Here is a 27,546-nt window from a genome sequence, read left to right as displayed (position 1 = left end):
GAGACTGGCTAGGCCAATCCAGGACCTTGAAATGCTTCTTACGAAGCCACTCCTTCGTTGCCCGGGCGGTGTGTTTGGGACCATTGTCATGCTGAAAGACCCAGCCACGTTTCATCTTCAATGCCCTTGCTGATGGAAGGAGGTTTTCACTCAAAATCTCACGATACATGGCCCCATTCATTCTTTCCTTTACACGGATCAGTCGTCCTGGTCCCTTTGCAGAAAAACAGCCCCAAAGCATGATGTTTCCACCCCCATGCTTCACAGTAGGTATGGTGTTCTTTGGATGCAACTCGGCATTCTTTGTCCTCCAAACACGACTAGTTGAGTTTTTACCAAAAAGTTCTATTTTGGTTTCATCTGACCATATGACATTCTCCCAATCCTCTTCTGGATCATCCAAATGCACTCTAGCAAACTTCAGACGGGCCTGGACATGTACTGGCTTAAGCAGGGGGACACGTCTGGCACTGCAGGATTTGAGTCCCTGGCGGCGTAGTGTGTTACTGATGGTAGGCTTTGTTACTTTGGTCCCAGCTCTCTGCAGGTCATTCACTAGGTCCCCCCGTGTGGTTCTGGGATTTTTTCTCACCGTTCTTGTGATCATTTTGACCCCACGGGGTGAGATCTTGTGTGGAGCCCCAGATCGAGGGAGATTATCAGTGGTCTTGTATGTCTTCCATTTCCTAATAATTGCTCCCACAGTTGATTTCTTCAAACCAAGCTGCTTACCTATTGCAGATTCAGTCTTCCCAGCCTGGTGCAGGTCTACAATTTTGTTTCTGGTGTCCTTTGACAGCTCTTTGGTCTTGGCCATAGTGGAGTTTGGAGTGTGACTGTTTGAGGTTGTGGACAGGTGTCTTTTATACTGATAACAAGTTCAAACAGGTGCCATTAATACAGGTAACGAGTGGAGGACAGAGGAGCCTCTTAAAGAAGAAGTTACAGGTCTGTGAGATCCAGAAATCTTGCTTGTTTGTAGGTGATCAAATACTTATTTTCCACCATAATTTGCAAATAAATTCATTAAAAATCCTACAATGTGATTTTCTTTTCTCATTTTGTCTGTCATAGTTGACGTGTACCTATGATGAAAATTACAGGCCTCTCTCATCTTTTTAAGTGGGAGAACTTGCACAATTGGTGACTGACTAAATACTTTTTCCCCCACTATGGGTAGGGGTAAAGTGACTATGCATAGATAAACAGCGAGTAGCAGCAGTGTAAAAACAAATGGGGGGGTGTCAATGCGAATAGTCCTGGTGGCCATTTGAGGGTAGAAGCTGTTAAGGACCCTTTTGGACCTAGACTTGGCACTCCGGTACCACTTGCCGTGCGGTAGCAGAGAGAACAGTCTACGACTAATTGCACTATAACGGTGACTTAGTGATGAGCTTTGAGGGCACTATGGTGTTGAACACTGAGCTGTAGTCAATGAATAGCATTCTCACGTAGGTGTTCCTTTTGTCCTGGTGGGAAAGGGCAGTGTGGAGTGCAATAGAGATTGCATCATCTGTGGATCTGTTGGGGTGGTATGCAAATTGGAGTGGACCTAGGGTTTCTGGGATAATGGTGTTGATGTGAGCCATGACCAGCCTTTCAAAGCACTTCATGGCTACAGACGTGAGTGCTACGGGTCCGTAGTAATTTAGGCAGGTTCTTAGTGTTCTTGGGCACCGGGACTATGGTTGTCTGCTTGAAACATGTTGGTATTACACACTCAGTCAGGGACATGTGTACTCCGCATGCTCGGAGTACACATCCTGGTAATCCGTCTGGCCTTGTGAATGTTGACCTGCTTACTCACATCGGCTATGGAGAGCGTGATCACATAGTCATCCGGAACAGCTGATGCTCTCATGCATGCTTCAGTGTTGCTTGCCTCGAAGCGAGCATAGAAGTGATTTAGCTCGTCTGGTAGGCTTGTGTCACTGGGCAGCTCGCAGCTGTGCTTCCCGTTTGTAGTCTAATAGTTTTCAAGCCCTGCCACATCCGATGAGCGTCGGAGCCAGTGTATTTGTACATTTAACATGCTGGTAGAAATTAGGTAGAACGGATTGAAGTTTCCCTGCATTAAAGTCCCCGGCCACTAGGAGCGCTGCCTCTGGATGAGTGTTTTCCTGTTTGCTTATGGCCTTATACAGCTCATTGAGTGCAATCTTTGTGCCAGCATCGGTTTGTGGTGGTAAATAGACAGCTACAAAAAAAATTGGTAAATAGTGTGGTCTACAGCTTTTCATGAGATTCTCTAACTCAGGCGAGCAAAACCTCGAGACTTCCTTAGTATTAAATTTTATGCACCAGCTATTGTTTAGAAATATACACAGACCGCCACTACTTGTCTTACCGGAGTCAGCTGTTCTGTCCTGCCGATGTAGCGTATATCCCGCCAGCTGTATTTTATCCATGTCGTCGTTCAGCCACGACTTGTTGAAACATAAGATATTACAGTTTTTAATGTCCCGTTGGTAGGATAACCTTGATCTTAGGTCGTCCAATTTATTTTCAAATGATTGAATGTTGGCTAATAGGATTGATGAAAGAGCCAGTTAACTCGCTCGCCATCGGATCTTTACAAGGGTCCACGATATCTCCGTCTCTTTCTCATGCGGATGACGGGGATTTGGGCCTTGTCGGGTGTCTGTAGAATATCCTTTGTGTCCGACTCGTTGAAGAAAAAGTATTCGTCCAATACGAGTTGAGTAATCGCTGTCCTGATCTCCAGAAGCTCTTTTTGGTCATAAGAGATGGTGACAGAAAATGATGTACAGAATAAATTACAAATAACGCGAAATAACACACATAATAGTACAATTGGTTAGAGGGCCGTAAAACGGCAGCCATCTCCTCCTGCGCCATTTTAGAGTGCATATCCTTTTAAGCTTGGAAAAGAGACTCTTAAACCCAGACTTGGACCACACACCAACTCCACTGAATAGCAGGCTAGTGATTGCTTTGCCAGACTTCCAAACCGATTTCCAACTTGTTGTTTAATGTTTATGTCCAATGGCCGATGAGCACCGATACGTTTGATCTATAATTTCTCTTCATATGACAAGGATTGAAAAGGATTTGCCAGTAGATTTTCCACATGATTCATGATGATGACTGCTTGCTAGCAAAGATTTTGAAAGTATGATGTTTACATGATCAGTCCAATCAAAGCTACGGTAGATATAACGTGATTTGACATTTTATCTGTGGCCAATGACCTTGAGCCTTCTTGGATGGGCACTTCTAATGTAACTCTATGGCAGCACCCAAGGGGCTTGAATTTTTGAGCTCTCCCCGTAGATTTTGCTGTGACGTAGTGTCCCCATGAGTGACAGAGCACTAAGCCAATCACGGCGCAACTAGAGAATATGACCAACCCATACGCTATGTATTTTTTGCTGGCTGCCCCACCACCACAGAAAGCACTGAGCTAGGCTGAAACACCTGCATTTTGTAGCTGCCTTACTCAGGAAAGCAAAACAATAGACAATATTTGAATGTGGCTTTATTAACTCAATGTTGTTATTATACTTTTTTTTACATTGTTTGCAAACATATATGTGACACGTATTAATGCCCAAATAACATGCAAAACAGGCAAATTAACTGGTGGGGCTCTGACCCACCTGCACTGAATGACGGGTCGCCACTGGTGGCGGCAATGATTTTGCCGTGGCGTATCGCCACAGGTGAATGAATGCAGCGAAAACACTGACATAGACCCTGTGTTCGATGACACTTTGACAAGTTAGTGGTTTATTTTCTGGACATTGCCACCTAAAATGCCTGTATAATATAATAATATAATAATATTCCATTTAGCAGACGCTTTTATCCAAAGCGATTTACAGTCATGTGTGCATACATTTTTACGTATGTGTGGTCCCGGGGATCGAACCCACTACCCTGGCGTTACAAGCGCCATGCTCTACCAATTGAGCTACAGAGGACCACTTCTACTCCTTAATCTGTAAAGGTAATTGGGTTTTGAAATGGCATTTTGTCCCTGATTTTAATTGCAATTGCTCAAAATAAATTGACTTTTGCTGTTTTGAAGCATTTCTATGTTTTTAACTAAAATATTTATTTTGGGCTTGATGGAAAGGACCTCTTCTCTTCCTGAAAATGTTTTACTGGAGGAATTGGTTCAATATGAGGCAATATGACCCTATTAGGTGACCAGAACTAGCCTACATTCTATTACCTGTTTGTGGATTAGCCTATACAAGGTATCTCTGGCTACATTTACACAGGCAGCCCAACTATTATATTTTTGCCCCAAATTTGACTTTTGACGGATCAGATTTAGATATTTTGCCTATAAAACATGTCTCATGAAACCGCTCGCATGTGCGGTGTGCTTTTGACATAGGTGTTTTCCGGCTAATTGCATTATGGAACTAACATTTGCGTGCAGTTTACTGCCTTTTGCGCATTGCTGCGCTTATAATGTGAAGAAATAATAGTTAATAATTTTATGCTAAACGTTCTGATCTGTTGTATGAGCCTCACTGCTAAATGTTTTTTTTAATTTTTTATAAGGACTACTGGTTGTATGAATATGGGATCCATCGTTCCACAATTGTCCCAGAGTCTGTTTGGAGTAGGCTATTTATTATTCGCACAGAACGACAAGCTGACCAATAAAATAAGTACACTTTTTCTACTATGGGAGATAGTAGATTTACATAGGCTAGTGATTTTGCCGTTGTTTATTTGTCTTGTTGGCTGAGGAAATGTGAATGTGGACAATTATTCGATCTTCAACTTGCGCATCGGAATTTGGTAAGAAGGACGCACGACTTTGCATCCTCAAGTTGCATGTTCTATTAAGATGAATTACAATAATCGAAATGTGATTTCTGTCATTCTGAGCACTGTGGTTACGCACTAATCAGGTTACGTACCCAATGCATATGGCTCCAGTAAATGTCTTCAATGTCCGGTAAATTAAAATACTGCAGGCACCACATTTTCCTAACGGAAACCATGTTCCGGCAGTACTGCTCTAACCTCTAATTTTGCATGGTTTTATGGGATCTGTCAAATAGGCTTATGTGTATTTTTGTCGAGCAAAACTTTGTGGAAGGTACTACGCTGCATAAAGACTCCCCCCGCGCACTCAACATCGTCTAGGTACATCGGTTTCCTTGTAGGCTTATTTGGCGGGGTAACTGTGAAGTGAGCTTTAGGCTATTGCCTGTTTTTGTTTGTCTTTTATTAAATCATGCAGAGCTGTTCTTTATATGGCCTAAAATAAATGTGTTCATATAGGCAGAATATTTTATATAGGCTATAGCATAGGGAATTTTGATCAGTTATGAAAATAAAACAGTTAATGCGGGGGATGGGGGGGAATGAACTGGTAAAAGGCAGACATTTGGATGTTTCAATAAAAAAATAAAATTGAAACATTGTGATTTTAGAGACACAATATAACAATATCGTATGATTAAGGGGACTACAATCAATTTTTTAATGGGCTCTCACCATCATCCTTATCATTAGGCTATTCACATAATTAAATCAAGTCACATGAACAATTCGATCACCCACCATTCATTCATTGACATCAGTGACGAGAGACACATTGGGTCCAACAACAATAGATCTAGGACTATAATTTAATATTTCTTTGTCATGACATTTCATAACCTTATTACCAAAGAATTTTGTTTATAAGCCCACAAGGCGACTCATTTGTCATTATAAATGTCCTGAATAATGGAAAGGAAAATACCGTTGGGTGTTGCGCAATAGCCTACACAATTGTGCACAGTGGACTAGGTGTCCAATCTGACGTACAGAAACGTGAAAACATCCAGTAGCCGTTAACCGCACCATCGATGTGCTCGTGAAACTACCTCCAACTTCCTTCATACTGGACACAGACATAAAAATGGTATCCACGAGTTCATCTGACTCTGGGGAAGTAGATAAAGGGCCTCATTGCCAAAATCCCGAAGTATCCCTTTTAAGGAAATACCTGCAGTCAACTTGTGCAATACATTAGGCGATAAAGAAGATCGCCGCCTTCATTTCACATGTCACAATTTTTCATTATGAAGCTTACCGCTAGTCCCCAGTCACGTGGTGTTTGTTTACAAGTACACAACGACGAGAGACCGGAGCCTTGTGAATCACTCACTGTTGTGCAGCACGCGCCAGGTGATCTAGTAACAGTATGAAATTCACAATTAAATGTTTGCCAGCTAGATATCTTATAACTATTAAGTTAACTGTGTAAAATGTACTAAAATGCTCTGCAGTTGTGAATTTGGTTTGCTAATTTAGTAGCTAGTTAGCTAAGTGGTTTGTTCCTTCCAAAATAAAGCTTTGCTTGGTAACAGCAAAGAATCACTTCCTGAATCAAGAGCCTTGCTGTCTAATATTTGTTTTGTGGGTGCAGCAAACTGTGAGTAGCATTTTTTTAGTTAGTTGTTTAACTTTAGGAGCTGGGATGTCGGTCCTGCAAATAGTTTAGGTCAGAGACTATAAAATGTTTGGTGCGCTCATTAGCATTTAGTTAGCATTCTCTATGGGAATGTACATGTACTTGTTAGCATTGCTAACCTTTGGATTACTAACTGAGGTTTGAAATTGGTGCCCCTTGTGTTCAGTGCCGGTATTACCGAATATCCCGGTATGGCACAAGGTCGGTATGACTATCTGGATACCGCCCAAGTCTAATCAGCACACAGTCTGGACACTTTCCTGTATTTATTCTGTCAACACTGTAGAAACTAGATATAGGCCTAGATATTGTAGGCCTATAGGCGTGTTTAAATGAGTTCCCCAGCTAGCTGTTCTTTGCACACTAAAATCACAATGTTTCCATTTCTATAGCTAGTCATGTTACAAAGTTTAGAAAAAAATTGAAACAACCTAATGTTGGCCTTGAACCATCCGAATATTTTATACAATATTCTGCCCATATGAATGAATGCAGCTCATGCTTCCTGTGACTTTGCATTCAGCTCAGATTTATTTTTTATAGACCAAGAAGAGCTATCAAGGTGTGAAATAATATTAACATGGCGTACTTATAAAAAAAAAAAATAGAGCCTTTACAATTTTCTCCGTGAGCCAGCCGTTCACCAGCCAATGCGCATGGGCTAAAGTGGCCAACAAAGGAGTTTGCTTCTGCTGCAGCCTTCGCTGTACAATATAACGAGTGGTGGTGGTGCTTCGGTCAAATAGACTACAGGTTAATTAAGCGCAACACAAGCCTGTACTGCTCTGTTGAATGATGGCTCAGAATTACATAATTGCATTTTTCGTTCTTTTCTTTTGTTCAACACGTTTTTTCTGGATCCAAAAGGGGCTTAGGTGATGGGCGTGGCGGGGGTGCAGTTGGCCCGGGTGCAGAGGCCCCCCATCTTGGTGGTGTAGAGGACTGTTTAAGCCAATTTCCTGCAATTCTACACATTTCTCCATGCCGCTGAGCGAAAATGTTGCAGTTTTAAATCAAATTTCCTGCGGTTTTACATATTCTGCAATGGAGCTGAGAACGTTTTGCAATTTTAAAGCAAATTTCTTGCAATTCTCTGCATTTTGCCAAGTCTAATTCTGTTCTTTTGAAAACAAAATATAATATTGCAGATAGATTGTGGCTTCCATCAATGTAATTGTCTGCATCATTTCCAATCCCCCATTTTTTTGGTATATAAACATATTTTAATATTTTCCTTTATTATTTTCCCCTAACCTTACCATCCCTCCCCTAATTGGAGTAAACTAATGAAAAACAACACTTAGGTTGCTACTTCCAGTTTATACATACTATATACGTTTTACAGACACAGTATATTTTACAATAGTTACCTTTTGTTTGTTTTTAGTCCCATCCTTCAGCTCCACTTAACCACAACCATCTATCTCTGAACACCATCCAGTTTTGATTTCTATTTGCCATATAGTTTTCAACTGTGCTGTGATATTTCACAAAAGTTCTGAACCTTTCTATTCTCATAGATTTTACTGATTTGTAAATAAAAAATATTTTTTGCTAAGAGTATTATTATATTATTGATCGATTGACTATGACTTTTCAAATCACCCAGCAGTGCTATTTGTAGAGTTAGCTCCAGGTAAATGTTGCAATTCTTCAGCCGTTCCTGAACCTGCGACCAAAAACAAGCTACATATGGACAGTACCAAAACAAATGATCTAATGTTCTGTCTCTTTACAGCAAAATCTGCAGAGCTGGGATCGTTGTATCCCCCATATACAGAACCAGTCAAAGATTTTCTTTATTTTTACTGTTTTCTACATTGTAGAAAAATAGTGAAGACATCAAAACTATGAAATAACACATATGGAATCATGTAGTAACCAAAAAAGTGTTAAACTAATCCAAATATATTTTAGATTTGAGATTCTTCAAATAGCCACCCTTTGCCTTGATGACAGCTTTGCACACTCTTGGCATTCTCTCAACCAGCTTCATGAGGTAGTCATCTGGAATGCATTTCAATTGTGTTGTGACAAGGTAGGGGTGGTATACAGAAGATAGCCCTATTTGGTAAAAGACCAAGTCCATATTATGGCAAGAACAGCTAAAATAAGCAAAGAGAAATGACAGTTCATCATTGCTTTAACACATGAAGGTCCGTCAATATGGAACATTTCAAGAACATTGAAAGTTTCTTCCAGTGCAGTCACAAAAAACATCAAGCGCTATGATGAAACTGGCTCTCATGAGGACCGCCACAGGAAAGGAAAACCCAGAGTTACCTCTGCTGCAGAGGATACATTCATTAGAGTTACCAGCCTCAGAAATTGCAGCCCAAATAAATGCTTCACAGAGTTCAAGTGACACATCTCAACATCAACTCTTCAGAAGAGACTGCAAAGAAACCACTACTAAAGGACACCAATATGAAGAAGAGACTTGCTTGGGCCAAGAAACACGAGCAATGGACATTAGACCGGTGGAAATCTGTCCTTTTGGTCTGATGAGTACAAAATGTGAGATTTTTGGTTCCAACCACTGTGTCTTTGTGAGATGCAGAGTAGGTGAACGGATGATCTCCGGAAGTGGTTCCCACTGTGAAGCATGGAGGTGTGATGGTGTGGGGGTGCTTTGCTGGTGACACTGTCTGTGAATTATTTAGAATTCAAGGCACACTTAACCAGCATGGCTACCACAGCATTCTGCAGCGATACACCATCCCATCTGGTTTGCGCTTAGTGGGACTATAATTTGTTTTTCAACAGGACAATGACCCAAAACACACCTCCAGGCTGTGTAAGGGCTATTTTACCAAGAAGGGAAGTGATGGCGCGCTGCATCAGATGACCTGGCCTCCACACTCACCCGATTTGAGATGGTTTGGGATTAGTTGGACCGCAGAGTGAAGGAAAAGCAGCCAACAAGTGCTCAGCATATGTGGGAACTCCTTCTAGACTGTTGGAAAATAATTTCTCATGAAGCTGGTTGAGAGAATGCCAAGCGTGTGCAAAGCTGTTATCAAGGCAAAGGGTGGCTACTTTGAAGAATCTCAAATATAAAATATATTTTGATTTGTTTAACACTTTTTTGGTTACTACATTATTCCATATGTGTTATTCCATAGTTTTGATGTATTCACTATTATTCTACAATGTAGAAAATAGTAAAAATAAAGAAAAACCCTTGAATGAGTAGGTGTGTCCAAACCTTTGACTGGTACTGTACATACAAGTTAAATTCAGGTATCGTGGAATTGCCCAGGTCGATATTTTTCTTATCTAAAAAGTGGGTGAAGGTTTGCTTCAGTATATTTCTCTAGCACATAAAAGTTATGTGTATTGTAACCAATGGGATAAATACACGGAATGCGCCTGGTAAAAAACGTATAGCTTATTGCTCAATATATTCCAAAATGCCAACTAAATTAATCAGCGACACATTTTAGGAGATAAAGGTTGTAAGCACTGTTTCTGATCGGGGTTGACAATGATCTTTTAACGTAACACGTACATTTGTATCCCTCCATTTAATATGCTATGTTACGTTTCATATGATATGTATGAATTTGTAGATGTCCATCATCCATTTTGTATATGTTATGTCCTACAAATTGAATGATATCTTACACATTTGTAAGTGCGAGTTCACTGTGAAAGGAATGAGTGTGCAACTCGCGTGCCCTAAATATTTAATGCATTGAATGTAAGGATTGTGTGGCTTTTTCTCAGCCAGGAGAAGATAACAGATGGTTAATTATACATGCATGAGCCATACATTGACACAAGTCCAAAACGGAAGATTTAAAAAATACCGACTGAGTTTTCAAGATCCGGTTCAATCTCTTTGTATTGAGCCTCTAATTTTGAACAACTGTTGAACAAAAGTATGTGGACAAGAGCTATTCCTCGGGAGCTTCATGAAATGGGTTTCCATGGCCGAGCAGCCGCACACAAGTCTAAGATCACCATGCGCAATGCCAAGCGTCGGCTGGAGTGGCGTAAAGCTCGCTGCCATTGGACTCTGGAGCAGTGGAAACGAGTTCTCTGGAGTGATAAATCACGCTTCACCATCTGGCAGTCCAACGGACAAATCTGGGTTTGGCGGATGCAAGGAGAACGCTACCTGCCCCAATGCATAGTGCCAACTGTAAAGTTTGGTGGAGGAGGAAAATGGTCTGGGGCTGTTTTTCAAGCTTCTGGCTAGGCCCCTAAGTTCCAGTGAAGGGACATCTTAATGCTACAGCATACAATGACATTGTAGATGATTCTGTGGCCACAGTTTGGGGAAGGTCCTTTCCTGTTTCAGCATGACAATGCCGACGTGCACAAAGCTAGGTCCATACAAAAGTGGTTTGGAAGAACTTGACTGGCCTGCACAGAGCCCTGACCTCAACCCCATTGCACACCGTTGGGATGAATTGGAACGCTGACTGCGAGCCAGGCCTAATCGCCCAACATCAGTGCCCGACCTCACTAATGCCCCTGTGGCTGAATGGAAGCAAGTCCCCACAGCAATGTTCCAACATCTAGTGGAAAGCCTACCCAGATGAGTGAAGACTGTTATAGCAGCAAAGGGGGGACCAACTCCATAATAATGGCCATGATTTTGGAATGAGATGTTTGACGAGCTGGTGTCCACATACTTTTGGTCATGTAGTGTATACTGTCACTCTGCTAAGAAAACAGAGTAATTTTGTTAGCTAGGCTAATTGTGCATCATTTCTCATTCAGTGAGCAGTAGGCCAACAAACTGTTCGTGTGTGCATGTGCTCACGACTCGGTGTGTGGCTCGCTAGCGCTTGGGAGGTCTACAGTCTGTTGGCAGCGAATTCCACACGAGTAGCTCTCACCCTTGTTTATTTACAGTTCATTTTGAGACCTAATTGCCATTGTGGCGGCTATTGATCCTGGAGTGGCCCGGCAATGGCCATCAATCGTCCGCTGTCGACGTCTGTAGCCATGAAGTGCTTTGAAAGGCTGGTCATGGCTCACATCAACACCATTATCCCAGAAACCCTAGACCCACTCCAATTTGCATACCGCTCCAACAGATCCACAGATGATGCAATCTCTATTGCACTCCACACTGCCCTTTCCCACCTGGACAAGAGGAACACCTACGTGAGAATGCTATTCATTGACTACAGCTCAGCATTCAACACCATAGTGCCCTCAAAGCTCATCACTAAGCTAAGGATCCTGGGACTAAACACCTCCCTCTGCAACTGGATCCTGGACTTCCTGACGGGCCGCCCCCAGGTGGTAAGGGTAGGTAACAACACATCTGCCACACTGATCCTCAACACGGGGGCCCCTCAGGGGTGCGTGCTCAGTCCCCTCCTGTACTCCCTGTTCACCCATGACTGCATGGCCAGGCACGACTCCAACACCATCATTAAGTTTGCCGACGACACAACAGTGGTAGGCCTGATCACCGACAATGATGAGACAGCCTATAGGGAGGAGGTCAGAGACCTGGCCGTGTGGTGCCAGGATAACAACCTCTCCCTCAACGTGACCAAGACAAAGGAGATGATTGTGGACTACAGGAAAAAAAAGAGGACTGAGCACGCCCCCATTCTCATCGACGGGGCTGTAGTGGAACAGGTTGAGAGCTTCAAGTTCCTTGGTGTCCACATCACCAACGAACTATCATGGTCCAAACACACCAAGACAGTCGTGAAGAGGGCACGACAAAGCCTATTCCCCCTCAGAAGACTGAAAAGATTCGGCATGGGTCCTCAGATCCTCAAAAAATTCTACAGCTGCACCATCGAGAGCATCCTGACTGGTTGCATCACCGCCTGGTATGGCAACTGCTTGGCCTCCGACCGCAAGGCACTACAGAGGGTAGTGCGTACGGCCCAGTACATCACTGGGGCCAAGCTTCCTGCCATCCAGGACCTCTATACCAGGCGGTGTCAGAGGAAAGCCCTCAAAATTGTCAAAGACTCCAGCCACCCTAGTCATAGACTGTTCTCTCTGCTACCGCACGGCAAGCGGTACCGGAGTGCCAAGTCTAGGTCCAAAAGACTTCTCAACAGCTTCTACCCCCAAGCCATAAGACTCCTGAACAGCTAATCATGGCTACCCGGACTATTTGCACTGCCCCCCCACCCCATCTTTTTACGCTGCTGCTACTCTGTTAATTATTTATGCATAGTCACTTTAACTCTACCCACATGTACATATTACTTCAACTAGCCGGTGCCCCCGCACATTGACTCTGCACCGGTACCCCCCTGTATATATAGCCTCCCTACTTTTTTTCTCAACACTTTTTTGTTGTTTTATTTTACTTTTTTATTAAAATAAATGCACTGTTGGTTAAGGGCTGTAAGTAAGCATTTCACTGTAATGTCTGCACCTGTTGTATTCGGCGCATGTGGCCAATAAAATTTGATTTGATTTGTCCACAAAGGGTAATGGACAATTCATCCAGCCTGTCCCAATTTCCTCACTGGCAATCTGTAGGCGTACAGCACTGCCTCATACAGAGTTAGTGAGAATGAATTGAAATTTATATTGAGTTTACACGAGTCTAGACCAGCGTTTTCCAAACTCGGTTCTCGGGACCCCAAGGGGTGTACGTTTAGTTTTTTGCCTTAACATTACACAGCTAATTCAAATTATTAAAGCTTGATGATTAGTTGATTATTAAAATAATCTTATTGCTTGGGCTAAAGCGTGCACCCCTTGGGGTCCCAAGGACCGAGTTTGGGAAACCCTGGTCTAGACTAATGAGATATGTGCAGCATCTATCCTTCTTGGTCATTTTATGGAGGATATTGCATGGTGGTTAGGCTACATGTGAGGCCAAACCATTGCCTATTTTTCAGACTGCTGACTTACATGGGCGCGCTAGCCTGGGCTTGCAGACAAGTGACAGGTCTGAGCAAGACTTTCAAACTCCTGACAGCCTTATGTAAATCTCAAAATATCCATTTCATCTTTGTTTTTTTATGCAAAAGTGGTCTTCTGTAAATTTCAGGAATTAAAAAACAAACATGAAATGTATATTTTTCGATTTACATAAGGCTGTGTCAGGAGTTGGAACATGGTCCTCTGTAGCTCAATTGGTAGAGCATGGCGCTTGTAACGCCAGGGTAGTGGGTTCGATCCCCGGGATCACCCATACGTGAAAATGTATGCACACATGACTGTAAGTCGCTTTGGATAAAAGCGTCTGCTAAATGGCTTATTATTATTATTATTATGTTAGTTTGAAAGTCCTGCTCAGACCTGTCGCTTGTCTTTTCAGGGCACAAATTGTTACCGCCTGAGGTTTGTCGACACATCTTGGACTCGGGAGTGATTCTGGACCTCTGAAAGAACAGATTCTCCCACACTCCGCCACAACCTGCTGCCACCCTGGCGATGTCAAGAGTCCCGAGTCCCCCACCCCCTGCGGAAATGTCCAGCGGGCCTGTGGCGGAGAGCTGGTGCTACACTCAGGTAAGAGACAGGTGGAGGTGTGGGGTTGGGGATTAGAATAATTATTTCATTTCTCAGGAGGTCAAAGCATGCATCTCTTCACTCTCTAAAAAATGCGGGTCCTTATGTACCCAAAGAAATGTATCAACATGTTGGGCATACTTAAATATTTCCAATATATTGCTTCCCATCTCTGGTTGCATCCCCCCCCACAGATCAAAGTGGTAAAATTCTCCTACATGTGGACCATCAACAACTTCAGCTTCTGTCGCGAGGAGATGGGCGAGGTCATTAAGAGCTCCACCTTCTCCTCAGGAGCCAATGACAAGCTCAAATGGTGCGTGGTGGACAATATTTTGTATTTGTTATGAATGAAGATCAGAATTCTACACAATGACTAAGGCATTATCTCCAGATGTTGTTGGTTGGAGAGTTAGCAACGGCACCAGTGCAAGCAGCCCAACTCTTGTGACAATGGTAGCTAACCGCTTTGATGAGAATGCTAACTGTGTTTAACTGTTGAGTATTGACTGTTCACTCGCTCATAATGCTAACAGGTGTCTGCGGGTGAACCCTAAAGGGCTGGATGAGGAGAGCAAAGACTACCTGTCCCTCTACTTGCTCCTGGTTAGCTGTCCCAAGGCTGAGGTGCGTGCCAAGTTCAAGTTCTCCATCCTCAACGCAAAGGGAGAGGAGACCAAAGCCATGGGTGAGTGGGGTTTGCAGTAGCCTCTCTGATAGAGAGCTCTGAGAATAGGATGGGTGTGCCGAGTACTCGGATAAAACGAATATCGTAACATACAGTGGGGAGAACAAGTATTTGATACACTGCCGATTTTGCAGGTTTTCCTACTTACAAAGCATGTAGAGGTCTGTAATTTTGATCATAGGTACACTTCAACTGTGAGAGACGGAAACAAAAATCCAGAAAATCACATTGTATGATTTTTAAGTAATTAATTTGCATTTTATTGCATGACATAAGTATTTGATACATCAGAAAAGCAGAACTTAATATTTGGTACAGAAACCTTTGTTTGCAATTACAGAGATCATACGTTTCCTGTAGGTCTTGACCAGGTTTGCACAAACTGCAGCAGGGATTTTGGCCCACTCCTCCATACAGACCTTCTCCAGATCCTTCAGGTTTCGGGGCTGTCGCTGGGCAAAACGGACTTTCAGCTCCCTCCAAAGATGTTCTATTGGGTTCAGGTCTGGAGACTGGCTAGGCCACTCCAGGACCTTGAGATGCTTCTTACGGAGCCACTCCTTAGTTGCCCTGGCTGTGTGTTTCGGGTCGTTGTCATAATGGAAGACCCAGCCACGACCCATCTTCAATGCTCTTACTGAGGGAAGGAGGTTGTTGGCCAAGATCTCGCGATACATGGCCCCATCCATCCTCCCCTCAATACGGTGCAGTCGTCCTGTCCCCTTTGCAGAAAAGCATCCCCAAAGAATGATGTTTCCACCTCCATGCTTCACGGTTGGGATGGTGTTCTTGGGGTTGTACTCATCCTTCTTCTTCCTCCAAACACCATGAGTGGAGTTTAGACCAAAAAGCTCTATTTTTGTCTCATCAGACCACATGACCTTCTCCCATTCCTCCTCTGGATCATCCAGATGGTCATTGGCAAACTTCAGACGGGCCTGGACATGCGCTGGCTTGAGCAGGGGGACCTTACGTGCGCTGCAGGATTTTAATCCATGACGGCGTAGTGTGTTACTAATGGTTTTCTTTGAGACTGTGGTCCCAGCTCTTTTCAGGTCATTGACCAGGTCCTGCCGTGTAGTTCTGGGCTGATCCCTCACCTTCCTCATGATCATTGATGCCCCACGAGGTGAGATCTTGCATGGAGCCCCAGACCGAGGGTGATTGACCATCATCTTGAACTTCTTCCATTTTCTAATAATTGCGCCAACAGTTGTTGCCTTCTCACCAAGCTGCTTGCCTATTGTCCTGTAGCCCATCCCAGCCTTGTGCAGGTCTACAATTTTATCCCTGATGTCCTTACACAGCTCTCTGGTCTTGGCCATTGTGGAGAGGTTGGAGTCTGTTTGATTGAGTGTGTGGACAGGTGTCTTTTTATACAGGTAACGAGTTAAAACAGGTGCAGTTAATACAGGTAATGAGTGGAGAACAGGAGGGCTTCTTAAAGAAAAACTAACAGGTCTGTGAGAGCCGGAATTCTTACTGGTTGGTAGGTGATCAAATACTTATGTCATGCAATAAAATGCTAATTAATTACTTAAAAATCATACAATGTGATTTTCTGGATTTTTGTTTTAGATTCCGTCTCTCACAGTTGAAGTGTACATATGATAAAAATTACAAACCTCTACATGCTTTGTAAGTAGTAAAACCTGCAAAATCGGCAGTGTATCAAATACTTGTTCTCCCCACTGTATATGGGAAATTTTCCGCGTACCATTGTGATACAAGTATTTTCGTGATACAAGTATTTTCGTGATTGGAAATAAATAATTTTCAGCTGCCAGCATGCATCTGTCTCAAGTCAGAGATGCTGCATGTTCTTAATGACTCAATTGTATAGTTATGTCTGTAAGAAATGGGTGGGCTGTATGTTGATGCTGCTGCTACGATTAGATGGAGCGCAGCTGTAACGCTCTTCAGCTCCTCATTGCATGACGATTTCTAAAGTCAGTTCTCCTCGCATGTTTTGCTCCGATCATTTAGATTGTTGCTGCCAGCTGTTTATATGATAAAAATCAGTGGGCAAGGACGTTTGCCAGTAAGCTAACAATGTGTAAAATATCTAAAAAGCGGAGCGAAGGTAGATCAAAAAGATGAAACTCATGATGTGCGAGTGACAGCAAAAATGCCTGCTGCAAGTTCTGAGAACACACACACACCTCCGCTGCTCCTGGAGCTTTTTGTGGTCTATAAACGTGCAAGGAGACTATTAGGTAGGTCTAGGCTATTGCCAATAACCATTTTAAAGCATTTTAGGCATTACGTTTTTCCTATTACAAGTATCATCCAATCTATCAACTGCCAATTTCGGATACGATTACGAATATGAGTATGGCCAGATCGGCAAACCCCTATAGAATAGTGTGCCTGAACATTTTTGTCGTTGATCTCTCTCTCTCTTGTCGACATTGCAATTCAGCTTTTAGCTGCAAATGTGTACATCATGAAATAAAAAGTAGATTTGCAAATGGTTTTAAAGTATTACTAAGACAACCTTTACTGGGCCAAATCAAATCAGCTCACCGGCCAGATTTGGCTCGTGGGCCGCCTGCCGGTTGAAAACCCTTACTCTAGTTCAACACATGAGTCTTTTTATAAATAGAAGTGTTTCTCACAAACGTTTCCTCTCCTTGGCTCTGCAGAAAGCCAGAGAGCGTATCGGTTTGTCCAGGGGAAGGACTGGGGCTTTAAGAAGTTCATCCGCCGAGACTTCCTGTTGGACGAGGCCAACGGTCTTCTGCCTGATGACAAGCTCACCTTGTTCTGTGAGGTAAGACCCTGTTCCACTAAATGAGAAAGGCTTAAAAGAGGACATTTTCCTGTCAAATAATTAATCATCTTTAGACATTAGGCTATTTTTCAGGTCTGAAAACATCTGACGAACTTTAATTTTGTAGTGAAATGTTCCTTTAAACAAGAAGATGGGAAAATTCAGGAGTGTACAGACTGTCCTTTGTGTTAATTTCAGGTGGCCTGGTTTAGATTCCCCCTGTATCTCAGCTATTCATGTCTCTCTGAGGTTTGGTGGGCTGCTACAGTTGTCATTGTTTTAAGTGATTTAGGTGTTTTTGGGCGGTTGATATGGCTGTCTTTGTTTCATTGGAGCACATTAGTTAATATAAACGTCTCTTTTTGATGTGATTCGTTTGATCATTGGGTAAAGCGTCTATCATAGTCCAAAATGTGTACGCACAGCAGTGTTCTAGAATATTGGACTGTTGGCTTTCATACTTTTCGATTTCTCAACGCAGCTCAAGCTATTTTTCCAACTGTCAACAGGACTCGTACCGGAGCTGCGTTGGTTGGGAATTGTGGGGAGGTGCATGTTCGGGCTATGCGTCCCCCACGGATGGTGGTCTCAGAGCCGCGTAGCTATGTCACAATGGGACGCCGGACTATCGCTTCTCAGTGTCTGTGGACTTTGATTTATGTTTAAGGCAGTATGTATTTAGACAGAGCAGCTTTAGTGTCTTCACATTGTTGATAATTGTGACCAGGTTGGTTTGGTGGGCTAACTCTCTGGCTGCGTTTAGACAGGCAGCCAGGCCAATTCTGATCTTTTGTTCACTAATTGGTCAAAAGAACTGATGTGAAAACACCAATTAGTGGAAAAAATATTAGAATTGGGCTGCCTGTCTAAACGCAGCCTCTGTTTTCTCAAGGTGAGTGTGGTGCAGGACTCGGTGAACATCTCGGGTCAGAACACCATGAACATGGTGAAGGTGCCTGACTGCAGACTGGCTGATGAGCTGGGTGGGCTGTGGGAGAACTCACGCTTCACCGACTGCTCCCTGTGTGTGGCCGGGCAGGAGTTCCAGGCCCACAAAGCCATATTAGCAGGTACAAACAGAACACACACACATTCATAAAATGCAGACACCTCCAATTTCTATTGAGGCCCAGTGGCATAATCTAATCTTTTAATCTAAAGAAATATTTGTATTTTCCTCAGCACGCTCTCCTGTGTTCAGTGCCATGTTTGAGCATGAGATGGAGGAGAGTAAAAAGGTGAGTCTGAGGCCCCTTTCCTCAATCTTCCTTCACTTGGATCCTCTTAACATGTTTGTATGTCCCAAAATATATCAGTGCGGGTTAAGAGTAGCCATCTTTTTTTTCTTTTTTCTTTTTAGCTTTATTTAGCCATGTAAATCATTGAGAACAAATCCTCTTTTACAATATTGACTTCAAATTCATGTTTGTTTTTTGTTCTTGGCTTAACACGTTTGTGTAAAAAAAAAAAGGTTGTTTCACTATTGTATTCCCTCTCTGCTGGTGTAATGGCATAATGTAACAAATAGAATGCAGACACACTTATAGTATCTGCAGCGACTTACTGTCAGTTCATAGTGAAAGGTGTTTTGTAGCCCGTTCTATTGCACAAGGCCGTTTGACGAAACCAAACAAGAGGGTTTCTAAAATAAAATAATCTCTCACTATACGCAAGGTCAACATTTCATCCTTTGCTGTCAAAGCAGCGCGAGCCCAGGAATTGATTTTCTTCTCCTTTGTGTGCTTGCAACAATAAGAAATACAATTGTGAGAGATGCCTCAACCATTCTGAAATTCAAAAAGGTCATTTTTCAGTCGTGGAGCAAGGTTTTGTCCACCTTGCAATTTCAGACACATTGGTCAATGAAGAGCAAGAAGGGGGAAGACACGGAAATCTATTTTCTCTGATGTTTTAGTGGTATTTCCTATTTTGTAATTGAAAGGGCAGCTCTCAAAGTTCCCCACGAACATGTATCATGCACATGTTGTGCATTATTCCTCTTCTGCTTCTTCTCACATGGATCAATAATAAACTACTAAAAACACGTGCAATTTACATGTATCTCTCTCTGGCTTTCTCCTTCCCCCTTTCTCTCTCTTCCTCACCGTCTTTCTCGCGCGCTCGCCGTCTCTCCACCTCTCTCTCTACCTCTCCACCTCTTTAGAACCGAGTGGAGATCAACGACGTGGAGCCAGAGGTCTTCAAGGAGATGATGTGTTTCATCTACACAGACAAGGCCCCCAACTTGGACAAGATGGCTGACGACCTTCTAGCAGCCGCTGACAAGGTAGGGTGAATTTGCCCATTGATCAGTGTTTCGCAGTCTTGGTCCTGGGGACCCTAAGGGGTGCACATTTTTGTTTTTGCCCTAGCACTACACAGCTGATTCAAATAATCAACTCATTATTAAGCTTTTATTATTTGAATCCGCTGTGTAGTGCTAGGGGAAAAACTCAACGTGCAGCTGATCCTAGATCTGTACCTAGGCGAAACCTCACCCCGTAGTGACAAGGAAGCATCAAATCAAAGTTTATTGGTCGCGTACACAGTTTAGCAGATGTTATAGCAGGTGCAGCAAAATGCTTATGTTACTAGCGCCTAACAATGCAGTCAAATGTCAAGACAGGTACACAAATAATCTCTTAAATAAAACAAAAAAAGAAAGAACAACAACTCAAGAAATGTTGGAACGAATCCAATTAACAACCCAAGTAGCACTGTAACAGTAATCCAAATGCAATCTATACCTATCTACACCAGATTAATTTACACAAGATGTACTAGGAATGATATGTACAGCAGTGGATACAGTACATTAGTAAGCGCAAGAATACAGAATATATATAAATATGCGCTGTGTATAAACTATTTAATTAAAATGCAATGTACGGTAGTAGAAATATTAGAATGAGCTATGTCAAGAATACGGTATACACTACCCCCATAGCAAAATGGATAGAATTGCAGGGTGTTGGGCTGACCGCACCACCCTCTGGAGAGCCCTGCGGTTACGGACGGTGAAATTGCCGTACAAGGCAGTGACACAGCCCAACAGGATGCTCTCAATGGTGCATCTGTAGAAGTTTGTGAGGGTCTTAGGGACCAAGACAAATTTATTCAGCCTACTGAGGTGCCTTCTTCACTACACTGTCTTTGTAAAGGCACCATCGTTCCTTTTTAAACCTCTGAAATCTTTAATTAATAATCTCAATTTTATCTTTAGTTTTCTGGCTGAGTAAGTAGCCTATAATGACCTACTCTCCATACACAAATAGTTACATTTTAACTTGACAATATCATTTACATAGATTGTTTGGAGGGGGAAAAATGTGTTAGTTAGCGATTTTGAACAGTCAGCAGTCTATTGTTGTAGGGCACTATAAAATCATATATTTTGCTAAATTCAGTTTTCCTGGTATAGTTTTTCAAGGTTTCCGAGTTTTCACTCTCCCACTTTTTAATAGAAAAAATACAAATTGGATGTTCTAAGTGCACGACATCAGGAGACCATTTTTGAGGTCTGGGAACAATAAAATAAAATAAACATTTGGGAGGTGTAGTTGTCCTTTAATTCAATTGTGCACCTAGCAAGATACCTTTGTTTGGCTAGCTGTGTTTTTGTACTGTACAATGTACAGCGTAGGCTACATGTGACGGCAGAGTTTGCAAAACCAATGCCCCAAGATTGATAAAAATCATCATGATATCATTATGCCAGGTAGGCCTACTTTGCAGTCAACATTTAATTGGGAAGATTTTTGGGGAAAGCGTTAAGAAATGTTAATTCAAACAGAGAATGATGACTGAATTGCGCATCGTAAAGACTCACCCAAGACTTCAGACCAAACTTTTCGAATTCTGTGAGCTGCTCCACGCGACAACATTTACATTTACATTTTAGTCATTTAGCAGACGCTCTTATCCAGAGCGACTTACAGGAGCAATTAGGGTTAAGTGCCTTGCTCAAGGTCACATCGACAGATTTTTCACCTAGTCGGCTCGGGGATTAGAACCAGCGACCTTTCGGTTACTGGCACAACGCTCTTAACCACTAACCACAACCAGTTGAGAGCTGCACGCTCTTGCTACCTGACAGATTATTCAGCTCAAACTAGGTTATGTGTGCGGCGTGAGTGTGATACATAATCTACAAAACAAACTTAACGGCTTCAGGAATTCGTCAGTTTTTTTCATCAATTATTTAGCCTAGATTGAAAATGGCATTATTACAAAAAAAATGTCACAGGCCCAAGCGGGCCTCTGACATGGATGATTGACTGGCCTGGAGGGTTGTCGAGCCCTTTACAATACCCATGAAAGGTTCTAATGGAAAGATTGTCTGTAAAAACCCTTTGCCCCCACCTGAGCACATTGCCTGCCACTTAGAATAACTATTTTCATAGAAGATTAATTTTTATTAGTATTTTGTTAATCTGTTTGTCCTCATTTCATGTTCTCTCTCTCTCTCTCTCTCTCTCTCTCTCTCTCTCTCTCTCTCTCTCTCTCTCTCTCTCTCTCTCTCTCTCTCTCTGTCTCTGTCTCTGTCTCTGTCTCTGTCTCTGTCTCTGTCTCTGTCTCTGTCTCTGTCTCTGTCTCTGTCTCTGTCTCTGTCTCTGTCTCTGTCTGTGTCTGTGTCAGTATGCTCTTGAGAGGCTGAAAGTGATGTGTGAGGATGCGCTGTGCACCAGTCTGTCTGTGGAGAACGCTGCAGAGATCCTCATCCTGGCAGACCTGCACAGCGCCGACCAGCTCAAAACACAGGCTGTGGACTTCATCAACTAGTGAGTTAACTACTGTACTGTGTCTGTTCGTGGGGGGGGGGGGGGTAGCAGTCTCCTATACTAGTGTTTCTTAATCTTGGTCCAGGGGACCCACATGTGGGGTGCACATTTTAGTTTTTTTTTTTTTATTGTCTCTCCCCTCCTGTCTCTAGCCATGCTGCCGAGGTGATGGAGACGGCGGGCTGGAAGTCCATGGTGGCATCCCATCCTCACCTGGTGGCCGAAGCTTACCGCTCGCTGGCCTCGGCCCAGTGCCCCTTCCTGGGGCCGCCCCGGAAGCGCCTCAAACAGTCTTAACACACATACCCCCACCCACCCCCCTCGCACGCACAGGGAAAATCCCTCCCCACCACAATTAACGCCTCTCCCTCAACCCCTCCGACCCATATCTGAACCTGCTGTATTTGTATTCTAAGATGGAGGGGGAAAATGGAAGAGAAAAAGGAGGAGAGGGCCGACAGTCGGCCTAAGAAGGGGATGTTTTGTTTACAACGAGCCGCTAGGCTACACTAAAAACCCTATTTCTCCTCAGCTCTGGCTTAATGAGGTCTGTGTTTGTTGTTGTGAACCCGTAACCACAAGAAGACCTGCGTCCTTCGATGACATGGGGTCAGCCACATCCCAGGATGTGGAGTCTACCAACTGCATAGGAGATTGGGGGGGAAAGAAATTGACAACTCCAACCAAGCCCACAAGAAACACTCTTTTGAACATGGAGGATACAAGAGGACGAGAGCAAAGTGGAGCGACGCAAAGCAAGGCCTTCACTGCACATGTGTAGATTAGCTTCGTCTGTCCCTTTCTCTGTTCTCATTGGTTGACAACCATAGGCGCAGGTGTCAATCGAAAAAGGGCCTATTTGATAGGCTGGTTAGGTAAAGGCAGCATGAAGGAATGGGCCTGTTTACCATGATGACCTAGGAGCCCAGGGCCAAGACCCTGAAGCCAAGGGCCTGTTCAAAGACTGGACAATATCAATGAAACCCTGTTTTTAAAGTAGTGGGAAAATGTTGCACTAATGTTACAGGTCAACCCTTTGTCAAACGCCACTGCAGCAGCAGTGATACAGAGTACTGTAATAGAGAAGCACACATAACACAAGCTTAGTGGGCGAAACCGTTGGACAAAAAACCCTTTAACCTTCAAGCTAGCGATGGGTCATTTTGACCCGAGGCATATTTTTTATCGTAGCCCAGAGATGGTTTATTAAATTCTTCAAGTTTTTCATGACTTTGTCAATCACTTGTTCTTAATAAATCTAAATAATTGTTTAGTGTTTCTGTATCAATGTGGACTCTTAAAAAAGTATACTGCTTTGGAGTCATTTTTTAAAACAACTTATCCATACCATCAGAGGGTGGAGGGGGACCTGTATCTGTGATTTTGACCAGATAGACAGATCATCTGCAGAGATACTGTATACAGGTAACTGCCAAAATAAAGGAAACTCCAACATAACATGTCTTTAATAGGGTGTTGGGCCAGAACAGTGCCAAGTAAGACAACTGAGATGGTAGCCTATGATTCGAAAAGTAAGATCTTTCATCTAACATATCTAGGGAATGCATGATTTATAATTTTTATTTGCAACCTGTTAAAATATGATCCAGAATTATCAGACTTATTTTGGGCTCTTCAGAGAATTTGCTGACATCTTTGTGCATATTGGCTTATAGACTATATTATTCACCACCTGAGAAAGTGGGAACTCAAAACACTTAGCTATATTGCTAACTCTAAATATGTTGTTGCTATATAGCCATTTAGGCTTATTTATTAATATATCACTAAATGTAAGCTAATATCCTACAAAAACTTTCCAGCGCTAGGCCTAGCCTATTTGATGTTGGCCTGTTTACTGCACATCGCGTGCTCTGCATCAAAACAACACTACAGCCTCCTCTGGTTGTAAAGTGGTGCCATGAACTCAATATTAAGAGGTGTGAAATAAATTATATACTCACAAAGCTGTGACTCCTCTCTGTAACTAGAACGACAGTAGATGGTTTTAAACTATTTTTCCCACAATTACAGTTTGAGCATTGGTCATGCTTGTGCTTCTCTGAATGCATCTCCCTCTGTGCGCACAGTGGGGAGAGTGAGTGGACAGGCAGATACTTTCATAGCAGGAATCAACATAATGCATAGGCTATTACTGTTGACCAAATAATGGTTTTAGAACAAGCTACAGAAAAGTAGAAAATTACCTACGTACGCAAAATGCTTCAGTAAGAGGAAGGCGGTGTCGGTAATTTTAGGTATATTGTCCCAGCTCTAAAACACACACACCCTTTAAACCCCCTATGCTCCTTTGAAACCCCTCTTTCAAAGTCACTGAAATCTCCTCTTCTAGCCATGTTAGCCAAAATAATGGGCATCTGGGCTTTTTATACCCTAAGCATGATGGGCTGTTAATTGCTTAATTAACTCCTGAACCACATCTGTGTAGAAGCACCTGCTTTCAATATACTTTGTATCCCTCATTTGCTCAAGTGTTTCTTTCATTTTGGCAGTGTCCTGTAGCACCCCATGTACTCACCTAAGATTGTACTTTTCTAGACCACGTATCTTATGACTGTACAAAACCAACATTTCCTTATTTTTGTGCATAATACAAATCTGCCAATGGTATACATACTTGATAGAACTGCAATACAGAACTCAGATACTCTGAATCTACACAGAGAGCTGTATTGGTGTGCATTATCCAAAAAGTAGTTATTCTAGGGAAAATCTAAAAAAGTTGTGATTTCAGGTTTCAGTGGAGACATAATATTAAGTAATGCATATCATCAGAGGGTGGAGGGGGACCTGTTGCAGTGATCTTGTCCTGAAAGACGGATCACCTGCAGAGATGGAGCACCTTATGTACTCGCCTTGGTTATAACTAGGTATGCGCGTGTACAAAATCCAAATTACAATTGATATAGTTGCAGTCAAAACACCTTTATAAAAGTCTGTCAGTGGTATGAATACTTCGTAGAACTGTAATACAGAAACCAGCTATTCTCTGAATGTACATATAGTGCTGTATTGGTGTGTATTCTCTAAAACAAAAAAATCTATGGAAATGCTATTTAAATAACAGAATTCCTACAGATATAGGATCTTAATGTGAGACAGTTTGCCACAGCAGGAAAGTAATCCTGTAGCAACAGGAAATTTGAATTATGTGGATTATAATGGACATTTTTGTAGGGGTTGATACATGTTTTAAAGCAAATCAAGTCTGACATTTTTAAGTGTAAATTACAAACTTTAGAATCCTTTTTAAACATTGAGTACACTACAAGTTAATGTTTCCTGCAACAACAGGGTGATCAAATTAAGATCCTACATCTGTATAATATTCTCTAATATTTTACATGTGCAACTTGTTAAGATATTTTGGTTGCTATACAATTTGATTTAATGCGACTTTGAGGATTTGGGCATACTATTTTAAGCATGCATTAGCCCCTACCACTCCCATTGTTTCGCTAACAGTTGGTAATCCACATATGTAAAATATGTTGGTAGCTTGAGGAGTAAAGCAAAATTCTCTGCAAGAGACACAAAAAGAAGAGAAAACCCTCTCCCATATGGAACGTTGCTTGATCTGCATCTTATTTTATTAATAGAAAAGACAAAGTAGAGGGGATGGAATAGAACAATGCACAACGGAAAGTATTTTTTGGGGGTCATGATGTGTTGTAATTTTGTGTGTAGATCTGTCTTGAAATCTCTGGATTTCTGTTGGAAAAACCGAGAGAAGATGTTGTGCACCAGTTACAATATGACATTAAGCTTCAATCGGGCTTCTATATATTTTTTTGTGATTTACTTTCTAGTTGTTTTTCCTCAACTGTCCTCGTTGTTTTTCATAGGAATTTGTACAGACACAAAAAGTATTTTTGAACGATGTAAACAAACATTTTCAACCATAAAATTGAAAAGCAGTTCTTTTTTTTGGGCTCGGCCCGGGGAGAGAATAATCAAATGAAGACGTTTTGTCAGAGAGAACCAGAATGTGAAAACGATGTATAAAAGCAAAAACAAACAAAAATCTAATATTTGACTACGGTTTTTACCTGACTGCAAATTAACTTGGATATTCTCTTGGGAGAAGGAGCCATTGCCGTTTCTTTCCTGTAGACATGTCTGGTAATGCTTAGTTATTGCCGTTTTTTCTCCCCAAAGGAATAAACCACAGCTATTTTGTAATGAATGCAGCACAGTCTTGGTTCATTGTGTGATAACATGTTTTATATGCATACACCTTGACTTATTCCACATTTTGTTCCAGCCTGAATTCAAAATTGATTTCATTTATTTTTTTATCACCCATCTACACACAATACCCCATAATGACAAAGTGAAAACATGTTTTTAGAAATGTTTGCAAATTTATTGAAAATGAAATTCAGAAATGTATCATATACATACACTATTTGAGATTCTTCAAATAGCCACCCTTTGCCTTGATGACAGCTTTGCACCATCTTGGCATTCTCTCAATCAGCTTCACCTGGCATGCTTTTCCAACAGTCTTGAAGGAGTTCCCACATATGCTGAGCACTTGTTGGCTGCTTTTCCTTCACTCTGTGGTCCGACTCATCCCAAACCATCTCAATTTGGTTGAGGTCGGGGGATTGTGGAGGCCAGGTCATCTGATGCAGCACTCCATCACTCTCCTTCTTGGTCAAATAGCCCTTACACAGCCTGGAGGTGTGTTGGGTCATTGTCCTGTTGAAAATCAAATGATAGTCCCACTAAGCCCAAACCAGATGGGATGGCGTATCGCTGCAGAATGCTGTGGTAGCCATGCTGGTTAAGTGTGCCTTGAATTCTAAATAAATCACAGACAGTGTCACCAGCAAAGCACCACCAAACCATAACACCTCCTCCTCCATGCTTTACCATGGGAAATACACATGTGGAGATCATCCATTCACCCACACCGCGTCTCACAAAGACACGGCGGTTGGAACCAAAAATCTCAAATTTATTTTCGGTCTAATGTCCATTGCTCGTGTTTCTTGGCCCAAGCAAGTCTCTTGTTATTATTGGTGTCCTTTAGTAGTTATAAATTAACTTTGAAGAAGGCACACCTGTTAATTGAAATGCATTCAAGGTGACTACCTCATGAAGCTGGGTGAGAGAATGCCAAGAGTGTGCAAAGCTGTCATCAAGGCAAAGGGTGGCTATTTGAGGGTGGCTATAAGTATACCATTATACTTTAGTATACCATAGCAACATCTGACAAAAATATCTAAAAACACTAAAGCAGCAAACTTTGTGAAGACTAATACTTGTGTCATTCTCAAAACTTTTGACCACGACTGTACTGACTCACGGGTGTGAATACTTACTTTAGAACACCTACTCATTCAAGGGGGCGGCAGGTAGCTTAGTGGGTAAG

General features: G+C 42.3%; 1 protein-coding gene across 1 annotated transcript in view; it reads left to right on the top strand.

The window, feature by feature from the left end:
• The window catches only part of LOC311131052 (speckle-type POZ protein), a 32,791-nt gene extending 8,682 nt beyond the window's left edge, over positions 1–24,109 (top strand). The window contains exons 2-10 of the mRNA XM_084163871.1: positions 13,710–13,903; positions 14,098–14,219; positions 14,440–14,591; positions 17,237–17,364; positions 18,257–18,434; positions 18,547–18,602; positions 19,529–19,651; positions 22,003–22,145; positions 22,298–24,109. Coding sequence (XP_084019997.1) covers positions 13,826–13,903; positions 14,098–14,219; positions 14,440–14,591; positions 17,237–17,364; positions 18,257–18,434; positions 18,547–18,602; positions 19,529–19,651; positions 22,003–22,145; positions 22,298–22,442 — 1,125 coding nt within the window. The 5' untranslated portion in view covers positions 13,710–13,825 and the 3' untranslated portion in view covers positions 22,443–24,109. The remainder of the gene's footprint in view (positions 1–13,709; positions 13,904–14,097; positions 14,220–14,439; positions 14,592–17,236; positions 17,365–18,256; positions 18,435–18,546; positions 18,603–19,528; positions 19,652–22,002; positions 22,146–22,297) is intronic.
• The last annotated feature ends 3,437 nt before the right edge of the window (positions 24,110–27,546 follow it).

Source organism: Coregonus lavaretus, assembly GCF_964263955.1.
Source record: "Coregonus lavaretus genome assembly, chromosome: 1".
Lineage (NCBI taxonomy): Eukaryota > Metazoa > Chordata > Actinopteri > Salmoniformes > Salmonidae > Coregonus > Coregonus lavaretus.
Note: the sequence above shows the minus strand (reverse complement) of the source record. Positions and strands in the feature narration are given on the sequence as shown.